Source organism: Sinocyclocheilus rhinocerous, unplaced genomic scaffold, assembly GCF_001515625.1.
Source record: "Sinocyclocheilus rhinocerous isolate Xijiao unplaced genomic scaffold, SAMN03320098_v1.1 scaffold102, whole genome shotgun sequence".
NCBI classification, from domain to species: Eukaryota; Metazoa; Chordata; class Actinopteri; order Cypriniformes; family Cyprinidae; genus Sinocyclocheilus; species Sinocyclocheilus rhinocerous.
In genome coordinates, this window is record NW_015627239.1 from 232,121 (window position 1) to 246,854 (window position 14,734).

The 14,734-nt window shown below is 34.3% G+C and overlaps 1 protein-coding gene across 1 annotated transcript in view; it reads left to right on the forward strand.

The window, feature by feature from the left end:
* The window catches only part of LOC107724041 (homer protein homolog 3-like), a 25,829-nt gene that overhangs the window by 5,461 nt on the left and 5,634 nt on the right, over positions 1–14,734 (forward strand). Inside the window, exons 3-7 of the mRNA XM_016532821.1 lie at positions 3,773–3,929; positions 8,566–8,697; positions 8,896–9,003; positions 11,768–11,776; positions 13,268–13,401. Of these exons, the coding sequence (XP_016388307.1) occupies positions 3,773–3,929; positions 8,566–8,697; positions 8,896–9,003; positions 11,768–11,776; positions 13,268–13,401 (540 nt within the window). The remainder of the gene's footprint in view (positions 1–3,772; positions 3,930–8,565; positions 8,698–8,895; positions 9,004–11,767; positions 11,777–13,267; positions 13,402–14,734) is intronic.

Here is a 14,734-nt window from a genome sequence, read left to right on the forward strand (position 1 = left end):
TGTGTGTGAGTGAGTGTGAGTGAGTGAGTGAGTGAGTGTGTGTGTGTGTGTGTTTTATGGGTTGAGAGATCTGCAGGCATGCAGAAGGATTAGACAGATACTTGAGTGATCTTGCTAAAATTCATCAGCCTCTGTCTTTAATATTTAGATTTTCTCTGAAATGCAGTCATTTTCAGACAATACTTTTTTTTTGTTCAACCATTGTTGCTGAGTGGATTCACATTTACATTTATGAATTTATCAGATGCTTTTATTCAAAATGACTTACAAAACAGGAACAAATGCAATTTGTTAGAGCAGCAATATTCATAATATACAGTGGCAGGTTCATTAGACAACAAGATTATACGATTTTAATTAAGATTCAAAACTTGGTTTGTAACTGTTTGGCAAACCAGACAATATTTAAATATAATCATATTTAATGATAAAAAAAATAAACATTTACTGAACCTACTTTCACTATAATTTGAAAACATAAAATGTGCATTATTTATTGAGAAGATTGTCAGTACTTGTGTTTATTATTGGACAAGTTGATTTTAGTTGTTGAACTGTGAAGTATCTTAAAATCATCACTTTTGAAAACATTACTGTTCAAAAGTTTGGGGTCAGTAAGATCCTTGAAAGGATTTAATATTTTTATTAATCAAGGATGCATTAAATTGATCAAAAATGACAGTAAAGTCATTAATAATGTTACAAAAGATATTATCTATTTCAAATAAATGCTGTTCTTTTGAACTTTCTATTCATCTGTGAATCCTGAAAAATAAAATATATCACAGTTTCCACAAAAATATTGGGCAGCACAACTGTTTTCAACATTGATAATAATCAGAAATGTTTCTTGAGCAGCAAATCAGCATATTAGAATGATTTCTGAAGATCATGTGACACTGAAGACTGGAGTAATGATGCTGAAAATTCAGCTTTGATCACAGAAATAAATTACAGTTTAACAGATATTCACAGTTATTTTAAATTGTAATAATATTTCACAATTTTTACTGCTTATATTGTATTTTAATCAAGTAAATGCAGCCTTGGTGAGCAGAAGAGACTTCTTTCAAGAACGTTAAATAATCTTACTGACCCCAATCTTTTGAATAGTTTATATATTTCATTTAAAAAAAAACAAAAAAAAACAACAACATTATTTTGGTGAATTGAAATGGTTGAATATAGTTTTTCCAGTGACTGATGGTGATTTCTATATCTAGAGAGCAGGGTGGCCAATATATGTGATTAAATATACAGTTTAATAGCAAATGTGTTGAACAAAGAAATATTGCATTTATTTTACACCATTATTGCGCAAAAAATCCCTAAAAAAGTATCTGAAAAGAGAAAGTGTGCTTGATCTATTGGTAGCTGCTGGTATTGACACAGTAAGTGTGCAGAATAATGCTCATCTCAAAATAGCCAGATATATTGCACTGTTTTATTTTCCTTCATTCAAAGACCCGTGACGTGCAGAGCTCTTTGACAGACGTGTTCGTCTGTAGGAGCTCATGGTTTAAATCTCAATCTGAGTTTAGAGCTGAATGGAGCGGTTCATGCTGACTTCATTCCTCACGTCTGCTCTCAGCATGTATATCATCTACTATCAGAAAAACACCATTCACTCGTGTGATATGCTGAAGGGAGAATAATAAAAGCTTTCCTCAAATGAGGTCCAAGAGTAATATTTCAACTTTTACTGTGGTCACACAAACCTCAAACAGTGCTTTTAGACATTGTTCATGTCACTATTCATTCAGATGACGACTCAGTGGGCAAAAACGCCAGCAAACATTAGATTTATGAGCCACGGATGCAACATCTTATAATGTGACCGACAGACACGATACGGGCAGTGATGGTCATATCTGTGGTCATCTCTGGAAAGAGCAACATAGGAAGAGGATCATCTTTCCACTCTTCCTGCTTGTGATGCATTGCATTAAGATTATTACATTTTATATTTCTGAAATCCAATCCTTCCAGATCCTCTTCCTGATATTATCGTATTATTTCACACAATGATCTGTGCATGTATCCATCTGCTATATATTACATATTGGTTAATTCGTGTTTTTTTTCTTTATTCTTCGATTTTTTTAAAAATTTTATTTCTTAATTGTTTTTTTTGTATTGTGGGTCTCCAAAATATTGTTTTGGCCAACAAATATTGCAAATTAATTATTTAAAGTTTAAACCAAAAAATACGGCTCAATATTTATGAGCAATGAATGTGTTCTTCAGCTAATAATGCATGAAAAATATATTGAATATGGTTATTCTGAAAATAGTTTAAAAAACGAAGAAAGAAAGAAAAAATAAGAGTTGTAGCTTAATGAACAACCAAATTAAAGATTGTTTTCTTAATGTTATGTTATTTCTTAATACAAATGAGGCATTATCTAATTAAATATGCATGCATTTTGCATAAATTTCCAGAACAGAAATCTGAACGTTAGATAAAGCTAGGTTCAGAATTATTTGTTTCATTTTTAATTTTCTGTGTTTGAGAGTTCTGGGTTATTAAATGATTTTTTTAAAATGATTTTTTGTGCTACTGTAACAATGACCAAAAGTACAGAGGTTAAAAATGAAGCAGTCGCGGGTCAGAAAGCCTTTGAGCTGTTAGACGTCCATAACACACAGTTTGACCGAAGCGCTTCAGCTGCCATATTGACTTCAGATTGAAGCTTCAGATTCAGTCCATCATGAGGTGTTAGGTCCAGCATCCGTTCATTTCTCTGATCGTTTACAGCTCATTCCTCTCTCGTTATCATCATTTGTCAATTACAGCACTCTTTTGAATTTCATAAGCTACAGGCTTTTAAAATATTTATTGACAAACTATATAATTATTCAGTTAATTGTTGAAATAATCAACAGATTGTCAGAGTAGTTGTTGGTTGCAGCCCAGTTTGTTTCCTTGCAGATCCATTTACTGCGTGACGGTGCTCTGCATCCAAAACAAGTTGAGTATTAAAGAAGTTTAAAAAGTGATCTTTTCAGTCTTTCCAGTAAGGTTATTAATAATAATAATAATAATTAGTATTAGTAACAAGTATTAGTATTTTACTTAATCTTTAAGGTAATAATAATAAAATATTTGATTAATAATATTAATAGTATACATAATTAGTAATATTATATACATTCTTAAAATATTATTAAATTATAAAAAAATATTAGTAATACTAGCATTATTTAACTTAATATATAATTAATATATGTTCTTAAATTGATTAATCTATTATTATTGATAAGTTATTAAAATTATTTTAATTATTATTAAGAATTAATTGTGTGTATATGTATACAGTATATATATATATATATATATTTTTATGTAAGCAGAAGTATTTCACTTAAATTCTTAATTAAATAATAATAATAATATTTGATTAATTTTAATAGTTTATAGCCACTATTATTATTATTATTATTATTAATTATATATGTTATATTAAATTAGTAGTATTTCTCTTAAAATTAAAAAGTTTGAAAACATTGTAAAAATTAATATTATATATTATTAAATTATTATTAATTTGATAATAATAGTTGGTTAATTATTTGTAAAATAATAGGCCTAGAATAGTGCAGAATCTGAAATATTTATTCCACATGTATCAACATTTCTGAATCTTTGTGTATTTCCAGGTGTATGTTTTGACTCCCAGATTTCTTAGTTTGCATGTTCAGCCTGAGCTGAGTTCAGTCGTGTTGTTTTCTGAACACACACTCATGTCATGTGTGTTTGTGTGTGTCGCAGGGAACAGCCCATCTTCAGCACTCGAGCTCATGTGTTCCAGATCGATCCCGCCACCAAACGCAACTGGATCCCGGCCAGCAAGCATGCGGTCACCGTCTCCTTCTTCTACGACGCCAACAAACACGCCTACCGCATCATCAGCGTGGGCGGGACCAAGGTGAGCGAGCGGCTTCTCCTCTGCTTTACAGCACGTTTGGTCTGGTGCGCAGGTTGGGAATCTGAGCATTGGTGTGTTTCATAGTTCTGGTGCATCAACCTCAATTCATATGTATAACCCTCTAAGAAATGCTGTATAGAAGAAACGTTAAAAGATCTGGGATATCTGCAACAACTGTACATTTAAAGATTCAGAATAGCGTATTATCATGCTGTTTCTGCAGTATGCAGATTTCCTCTATTCATTAAATACCTAGATGATCTATGACGACTGACAAAATGTTCAGAATAAAGTGTGACATATCTGATCTTCCTTTTCCACTGTGACAGATAAACTGGAAGTATAACTGATTTTTAACATCAATTAAATTGTACAATATTGCATTTTAAATAATAAAAGGAGTTGAATAATTCCATAACACGAGACATCATGTGTATGCTATAATCACATAGAAATATGAAATTAGACCCTTCTCATTTTAGGTTTATAATTAATTAATTACTATTGCAATTCAGCTCAATTTAGTTAATTGAGTTTATTCAATTCAGGTTAATAACAGCGTCAATGTTGCAAAGTTCATAAATTATGAAACAAACCGGTTCAGTAATCCATTGCAAAATTCATCATGTATGAAAATAGTGTCAGTGCAGTTAAATCAATAATATTATTGAATGTTAATTTTAACACTAATTATTGAGTCAAGAGGGAGGTTGTAGTTGATGCAGCTTCATTTTTATTCACACTGGGAATGGAAGTTCAAATCCAGTGCATTGCATAGTGAGAAGGTGTATTGCACTTAATGTTCTCTGGTTGTTTATTGCATATTTTGTCAAATGTGTGTCATCATGCTATTCGATGCATGTGCATACTGTACTCATGTTGCACATACTGCATACTAGCAGTGTGCCGCAGGTTCTGCAGAAAGCCTCTCGTGGTTATCATCAGTGCAACATGCCAGGAAATCCATCCGACTGCAGCGGCGTAACGTAATAAACATCTCCGTCAGCTACAAGCTTTCAGATGGTGATTATTGAGTCCATGTGATTAGAGCCAGAACGAAGTACTCCCCGCGAGGGGATTTACGCTGAAGTGAAGGTTAATAGCTCAACACCTGATATCAGAGCGAACGAGAAGAGTTGAGTGCAGGAAAACTCCGGAGCTGCATGACTTGCATCCTGTCGGGATAATCGATACTCGTTGATGGAGCGAATCAGAGCTGTCTAACCGCTCGAGCGGAGACGCTGAGCGAAGAGTTGAGCGCTCGGGAGGAAAGACAGCAGCACACAGACGACCTCGAGTCGTTACCATAGTCTCTTAGAAACAGTTTGCAGATTGTTCTGGTCAAGCACCGCCCACTTAGACCGGAAGAGAGCGTCTGATTGACATGTGAAGTGACCGATGACCGTTTGTTTTTTGCTTTTACGAGCTGTTCAGATTAACATGGAAGCTTGTTTCTGACACAGGATAAAAATAAAAATGGTAATTGCAACTTTTTAATTTCATAGTTCCATAAACATAGAATTGTGAGATCTAAATGATATATCTCGCAATTCTGAGTACCGGTATATATCTCACAGTTTGGTCTTTTCTTCTCAGAATTTCGAGTTTATATAAGAAAAGACCAAATTGTGAGATATAAAAAATCCCAACTGCGAGAAAGAGAGAAAAAAATGCAATTACCTTTTTTTATTTTTATTCCGTGGCGATAAAAAACAAACAAACAAAAAAAACTGAATTGTGAGGAAAAAGTCAGAAATAAGTTTACATCTGGCATCTGAGTTTATATCTTGTAATTCTGAGAAAACAAGTCAAAAAGTTTGAATTGTGAGATAAAAATTCGCAGTTACCTTTATGTTTTTATTCTGTGGTGGAAATGGGCTTCTAGAGGTAAATCTGAAAACGCTGCACACTACTGGTCAAAAGTTTGGAATAATTAAAGAAAAAAAATGTTTTTGAAAGAGTCTCTTCTGCTCCCCAAGGCTAAATTTATTTGATTAAAAATCCAGTAAAAACAGTAATATTGTGAAATATTATTTCAATTCAAAATATCAGTTTTCTATGTAAATATCTGTTAAACTGTAATTTATTTCTGTGATGCGCAGCTGAATTTTCAGCATCATTACTCCAGTCTTCAGTGTCACATGATCTTCAGAAATCATTCTAATATGTGTATTGTTACTGTAAATACATCTCATGCATTGGTATTGAACTTCACCTCTCTGAACTGCATCTCGTATAATGATATCAGCGTTCGTATTAAACTCCTGAATGGAGCAGACTGTCCTCACCGAAGCCTGTAAGTCTCAGTTGTTGCTGGATTACCGGAGTGTCTCGGCTTCATCTAACACCTCTAAACTGACCCACATTTGGATTCAGGATGACCTCACTATCACGAGTCCAGTGCAGCCATGATTCCGGCGGTCACCGTGGTAATCTGCAGTCACATGACTCCTGCTGTCAGGAGGAACAGGAGTCGTTAGAGAACCATAGAGAATAAAACAATAAGCTATGAGACTCAATAAGCCATGCTACGACACAAAGCAGAGAAGCTGCAACACCATTATCGTGGTGAATGTCCTTTTTTGTAAAACTGCAATATGATAAAAAAAAATCTCTCTCTCTCTCTCTCTCTCTATATATATATATATATATATAAAGATTTTTTAAATCCTTTAATCGATCAAGAGTGACAGTAAAGACATTTATAAATCTTTTTGAAATAATAATAGAATCATCATTGCTGCTGTATATTTTATCTTAACTGTATTATTAATTTAGTATCTTAACTGTCTGTGTCTGTGTGTGTGTGTATGCATATATATATAACCATACATCCTCTTTTTCCCAGACATGTACTGGCCAGGATTTCTAAATTCCCTAAAATGTCTGGGGTTTGGCTCAGTTTTTCTATTATTTTCATAACTGTAAATCCATCAATTATGGAATGAGTTTAAATCTATAAAGCAGCTCTGGAGAAAACAGTGATGCCATCATCAGCTCAATTCAGTTCTCATCCAACAGTGTCTGTACAGTGAAGTCAATAATATTGGCAAATATCAAGTGTCCACAACTAAGCAAACCAAAAGGCGACAATGGCAAGCTAAATATAACTAAATTAAATTACTGTTACTCAACCTGTAAAAACAATTTCATTGTAATATTGTCTCAATAGCAGCTAAGAAACTTTTTAGAGAAGCTGTATATTCCAGAGGATCGAGGACAGCCTGTTGTTTGTCCTTGATTGATTGACATCTACCTGGATAAGCCTCCAGCTGCAATATATATATATATATATAATTATTATAAAAAACATTTATTTAAATTAACATTATTATTCAGCTAGGATGCATTAAATTATCAAAATCATTAGAGAATCCTGAAAAATAATGTCTACATACAATATATTAAAGTTTGTACGTTTGTGGTACAGTTCTTTTGAACTTTCTATTCATCTGTGAATCCTGAAAAATAAAACGTATCATGGTTTCCACAAAAATATTGGGCTGCACAACTGTTTTCAACATTGATAATAATCAGAAATGTTTCTTGAGCAGCAAATCTGTATATTAGAATGATTTCTGAAGATCATGTGACACTGAAGACTGGAGTAATGATGCTGAAAATTCAGCTTTGATCACAGAAATAAATTACAGTTTACAGAGCCATCCAATTTATTTTTTGAAACATCATTTATAAGCATCTCTTAGTCTCTCTAGTTGTATTACTGCTTCATCATGATGGCTTGAGTTGTTGTGATCATCTTTGTGCAGCTTTATTGATTTGTTCTGGTTTTAATAAAAACATGGGACATTTTAGATGTTTATGATACATTGATTCAACATGTCATATGAAGTGTTTATCGTCACAGTCTCTCACAGTTGTTAGATTTCATGTTTTACACTCTCTCGGGGGTCATAAGTGTGGCTCCAGTCAGACTGTTAACCTGAACGATTGCGGTTTAGGCTTCAGCATGTGTTACTGATCTTCTATTTAAAGCTGCTGGAAACACTTACACCAGCTTGTGCTACAGTTTTTTATTTATTCATATTTATGCAACTTGTTTATACACACTTAGTCTTCAAATACTGTCCCAAATAGCACAAAATAATATCAATGTTTTGCATAAACAAGCATAAATTGTGTTTACAGTATTGCACTTTCAATGCTGGTCTATTAAAGGTTAGACGTTGTCGTTAAAAATAGATGTTATTTGAGCCGTAATGTTTCTAAATCATCCTGTTGAGGTGGGAATACTGTTTATGTTTTGCTCCATGTAAACAGTGATTTACAGATAGTTGCATCACAAACCTTTCTGGTATTCTTGCACGTATTGTGTAAAAGTTACCAGATTTTAAGGCATTTTTTGACGTTTTTAAAAGGGATATTGTCATATTTTACTCTCCCTCAAGTTGTTCAAAACCTGTACGAGATTCTTTCTTCTGTTAAACACAAAAGAAGATATTTTAAAGAATGCTGGTAACCAGACAGTTTCTATAGCCTAGTATTTTTTTGCATACTATGGAAGTCAATGGCTACCGTCAACTATTTTCATTTTTGGGTGAACTATCCCTTCTGTATTCTTTTAAATGGGTGCTTATTCAGAATGTTCTGTGATTTACGTCCTCTCTTTTGGTAGGCGATCATCAACAGCACGATCAGCCACAACATGACGTTCACTAAGACGTCTCAGAAGTTCGGTCAGTGGGCGGACAGTAGAGCGAACACTGTCTACGGCCTCGGATTCGCCACAGAGCAGCAGCTGCACCAGGTGTGAACATCTTTAATGGCCCGTTTACAGAGAAACGACACACAATGGGTTGTCTTTGTGCAAATGCATGAATGCAAATGCTTCAAATGAGATTAAGACGGTGGATAAAAACCAACATAATATAGTTTTGCACAGACATGATTGGAAATACTTGCAATCACCCCTTATATAATACAGCATTATGTGTTTTTGTTGCAGTTTGCCGAACGTTTTAAAGAGGTGAGGGAAGCTGCACGTCTGGCCAGAGAGAAATCACAGGACAAGATGGAGCTGAGCAACGCAGCTCTCAGTATCGCCGCTCCTCAGGTGTGACGTCACTACTGGCAACATTCTAGCAGCCAGAAAATGCATTGAAGCCACTCCTTAGCAACATCCTAGCAACCACTCACAACACTTTAGTAGGTGCATAGCAACGCCCTGGCAACCACCCAACATTCTAGAAGCCTGGCATTACATTAAAGCTGCATAGCAACACCTTTGCAACCCTAGCACTCACAACACTTTACCAGCTGCATAGCAACACCCTGGCAACCACCCAACATTCTAGTAGCGTAGAAACACATTGAGGCAACTCAATGTGTAGGAACCACATCCTTACAACCACTCACAACATTTTAGCAGCTGCATAGCAACCACCCAACATTCTAGCAGCCTGGTAAAGCATTGAAGCAACTCCTTAGCAATATCCCAGCAACCACTCCCAACACTATAACAACTGCATAGCAACGCCTTGTCAACCACCAAACATTCTTGAAACCTGGCATTGCATTAAAGCTGCATAGCAACACCCTGGCAACCCTGGCACTCACAACACTATAGCAGCTGCATAGCAACACCCTGGAACTTGCAACCCTGGCATTCACAACACTTTACCAGCTACATAGCAACGCCCTGGCAAACACGTAACATTCTAGCAGCCTTGCAAAGCACTGAAGCTGCATAACAACACCCCAGCAGCCCTGGCACAAACAACACTTTAGTATCTGCTTAGCAACGCCCTGGCAACCACCCAACATTCTAACAGCCTAGCAACTTTGAAGCACTGAAGCAGCTCCTTTGCAACCACATAGCAATTTAGCAGCTGCAAAGCAACCACACTGGTAGCCAAACAACATTCTAGAATCCTGGCAATACATTAAAGCTGCATAGCAACGCCCTAGCAACCACCATACATTCTAGCAGCATGGCAACACATTGCAGCCACGCCTTAGCAACCATATAGCAACATCCTAACAGCCACTCACAACACATTAGCAGCTGCATAGCAACGCCCTGGCAACCCTGGCACTCACAACACTTTAGCAACTCCATGACAACACCCTGGCAACAGCCCAGAACCGCCTAGTTTTGACTTATTTTCCTGTAGTTTCTGCTCTTCATCTGACAGATCTTGTGTGTGTGTGGTAAGTGAAGGGTTACTGTAATCCTAGAGCAGGATGAGCTGGGTCATTCGTCTCACTGGGAAGTGAGAGGAGAACTAGGACAGTGATAAAATTATCCAGAGCCATCCTGTTTGCACTCTGTCAGCGTCTGTCTTCTCGTATGATGTCGAACTGCTTGTCTTTTCAGGTCAGAAGGCTGTTGAAGGGCCATTAGAGACTCCTGACGAGAGCCTGTTTTTTCTGCTGTTCACACTGAATTCTGCGCAATGCACTCCAGTTTCGCTTTTGTCCGCGTCTGTTCTCATTACACAATCTGAAAGGACTGAATCAAGCTTCAGCAGCAGAATGCATTCGTCAGCCCTATTTTAGTGTTAAACATGGTTGCATTCACACACATTTCGGTTATAAACCAGAGTGACGCCTGAAATCTAGATACGATCAAGATTCACAACTAATTTCTGAGCATGAGTTTGGTTTATTATTACCTAAAAAAGATTTTAGGCTTGATTTGGACTCTGTGTCAGAGACTTATTCAGTCTTGCTCCTGTTGTGAGAACAGTTTGAGAACAGAGAGAGAGTTTGAGGGTTTGGCAATACTGTTGTCAATCTCAAATACTGACTGTGAGAATTTATTCAGTCACAACCAAACCGGAGTGACACTTATTTTGCACATGCAGTAGAGTTCTCTAGGTCGGTGGAAATGAAGTGAGGTCATTTCAGCAATAAAATAATTTTGAGGTATTAAAGTTTTAATTTTTTTGAATGCCCTGTATTTTTCCTGCTGTCTGAAGTTTTGATAATGTTGATTTTAATTTCATGCTTGAGGTTTCGCTGAGGAGAAATTGTAATACTAGCTATGAAATAAAAAAATATATGACTGAATTAAAAGATTGAATCTTTAAAATATATACTATTTTAATATAAATATATTTATGTAATATGTTTGTTTATATATGTAAAATATATAAATATGTATTATTAAATTTAAATAAATATATTTAAAATATATAATGCATTATATAATTGAAGATTAAAATAAATAAATAAATATTTTTAAAGCATATAATTCATTATTTCATTGAAGTATGTAGTAGAAGACTTAAGTATTGATTTAACAGCTGCTTAGTGTTATTTTAATATTATTGAGATTTTGTTATAGATTTATTAATATTTTGAATTAGTTTTTATTTTTGTATTTTCTGTATTTTTATATTTTCATTTAATTTTAAAGTTTTAGAAATTCGTTTTTTTTATTTTACATGACTTTTTAATGACTAATTAATTTGTATTTCTATTAAGTTAATTTAGTACATTAAATTAAACTAAATGAAAATGAGTAAAGTTGCTTTGGCAACTAACTGAAATAAAATAGGTTTAATGTTTATTTCATTCAATTTAAGTACTGTTTATAAGTATTAAACCAATTATATATTTATTTGAGTTAAATTGACAAATATATTTTGAAGTGTTATAGTTCCCCCATATAACATATTATATTAAATTCAATATTATTGGTCTTTAATTGAATGGCACTAAATGTTTCTTATACCAAAAGATGGCAGGTATAGATTTGTAGAAATGTGTGAACATGTAAAAATGCCACCGGTCTCCCCCACGCATGATAAATAATGGGAATGACTGTATCTTTTATAATTTTCTCTCAATGCTTTCAATCCGGACGCTGTCAGTTCTCTCAGGTGAGTTTGACATTCACACACGCACACACAGCATGAGCGCCGCGGCACGATTCAGAGTTTTGTGGGAATATAAGCAGCCGCTGTTGATGTTTAAAGGGGGTTTGTAACACACACATCACGTGTCCCACGAGCTCCACAATCAGCTGAGTCCCACGGTGAACCCTGTAGAATCATCTGCCACTGCAGGAGCAAAATCAGGTCATTTTCACACGTGACACAGACGGGGTTCACCTTCACCAGAAACCAATCATATTTCATACCTGCCAATGTTGAAATAGAGCAAAATGACCAAGTGAAAATAAGGATTTGGAATGACAGCTGAAAAGACAGCTTGTGTTTTGATCATTTTACCGCTGGCCTATTTGTAACGATACGATTCTGCTCATTATGGTGCATTTGCTCACCGTTTGCTATAATAAGACTGAGAATGACTTTATTATGCGTTTCATACTCACCTGCTGAAATCTGGGTCATTTAACAATGGTGCCATTTGTACTTGAAAATGTGTATTTTTAATATAATTTCATTGAAAAGGTTAGTAATGAACTTTAAAGAAATCATATTTACCCATGCTGCTCTATATATGCATATAGAGAGAAAGAGAGATTTTTGTATTTACTGTAAATTTATATTAGTGCTGGGCAACGATTAATCGCATCCAAAATAAAAGTTTTTGTTTACATAATATATGTAATATGTATTAACAGTCCTGAAAAGTACCAACATTTATAATGTATATCAAATATATAATTATAATATATATAAAATATATAATTATATTATATTAACATTTATAATGGTTATTTATTGTTGCTCTTCCTGAAGCATTACAATAATTCAACCCTACCACAATATGTGTTTTCTACGCATTTGTGTGTGTGTGTGTGTGTGTGTGTGTGTGTATATATATATATATATATCATGTATATAATTTATTCATATTGCATGATAGATAATTCATATACATAATGTATTATTTGTGAATTATGTAATGTGTGTATACACAAGCAATGTATATACTTTTATAAATTACTGACTATATTCTGGTAGTATCACAGTTTTGTACCCTGTAATCAGACATTAAAATTTTAATATTTTATATTACTACAATAATAATATAATGAAGTAATATTAGTATCCTGTGACATATCCAGCAACATATGACATATTACTTTCATCATATGCCAACATGATGAAACATTTTAAAATAAAAGTATTTTGTTTGCATTTACAAAAACAGTATCAACAGTAATTCACTGCATCACACAACTCACAGATGGCACTGTTTATACTGTATATTATTATTTATTTATAGTATTTATTTTACTAGAAATGTAGTAAATTATGCTTTTTAGTGTAACACTCAGTTGTCAGTTAAAAGGATTTATCTTGAAGTGAGTCAGACGGACGCTGAGCTGTGAGTGTGCCTGGATTCATCTGATAACAGCAGTGCTGTGTGTGTGTGTGTGTGTGTGTGTGTGTGTGTTGTAGGACTTGTCTGACGAGCTGCAGTCTCCTCCAGTGATGTGTGTGAACGGACCGGAGGACAAGCTCTTCCGGAGCCAGAGCGCTGACATTACTCTGTCCTCGGAGAAGGAGCGCATTAAGAAGATGCTCTCAGAGGGGTAAGGCATCAGCGGCGTTCTCGGACTACACGTCCGCCTTTGCACATTTGTGGGAAAATATTGGAGAAGAAAGTGTGTAACAGCCATTTATCACACTATAATGGGCCTTTTCCTGCCTGAAAGAGCCCATAAAATGCCCCTAAATTCAGCTTTCCTGAACGCCAACGATTACAGGCCTCTTTACCATGTGAGTTGTTGTAGCAACCGTTCTGAACACCTTAGCAACTGCATAGCAACCACCTCCAGCACACTTGCATCATGCCGCTGAATTTTGCACATGCAAACTAGTGATGCATTGACATTTCTGCATTTCTGGTTCAGCCTGATCAGTTTTAGAGGGCTGAAATCATTAAACGAAGCAGTAGCGTTTAATTAGAGCATTAAATAAGCATGAATGAACATCAGAGGGCGTTGAAAGAAACAGTACAACTTACTGAAATGTCAAGTCTCATGCAATCGATCAATCCGTTTCTACCAAAAAAAAAGACATCAATAAAACAGCTTCACGTAACGTTACAGTTACCTCATGAAAATCATTTGACGTCTATAAACTTGTTAGTTAACTAGAAAAAATAACTCTAGAGAGGAGCATTTTGTTAAATGCACTATATTACATATTCATTATATTTTAACCTCTTTGAATAAATTTGTCATGAAAACAAGTTTTTATTACAGCCACTGTTTTAATATTTAAATTCCAACCGTGAATTGGAGTAGAAACATAATTATATCATTAAAATATTGATATAAAACTGCCTTATGTGCAGTTTAAATGTTCAGTGTTTATTAATAGATACATTTTATTAATTAATTGATTATTAAATGCACTATTTTTTATTTCAGTTTTCGTCTAAATTAAACCGTGTTATTTTAGTATTATTGAGATACTATTGTAGTTTTTATTAATAAATGGAATCAGTTTTTGTTTTTATATTTTCCGTTTTCATTTTAATTTTAGTTCTATTTAAGTTGTAGTAAGTTTGTTGTGTGTTTGTCGTTTTTTAAAATATGTCTATGTAGGGCTGGGCGATATAGCTAAAAATATGTATCAATGATATAATGTTTCATATCGTTCGGTATCGATAATTATTGACATTTTTTATAACCTTTTGTAAAACAAAGAGCAGGTCAACGCAAGGAAATAACTGTCTATAAAAAAACCTGCATTACGTCTAATTTTACTCATATAAATCAAATTTCGTAAATTGCATAAACAATTATGAACAAAACAGCATCATGTATTTATGCATTGCTTAATCCAAAGAGCCGAATCGCCATTCACACAGACTGCATTTAAAAACATAAGAGACGCAGTGAAAAGGAATAAACCTCC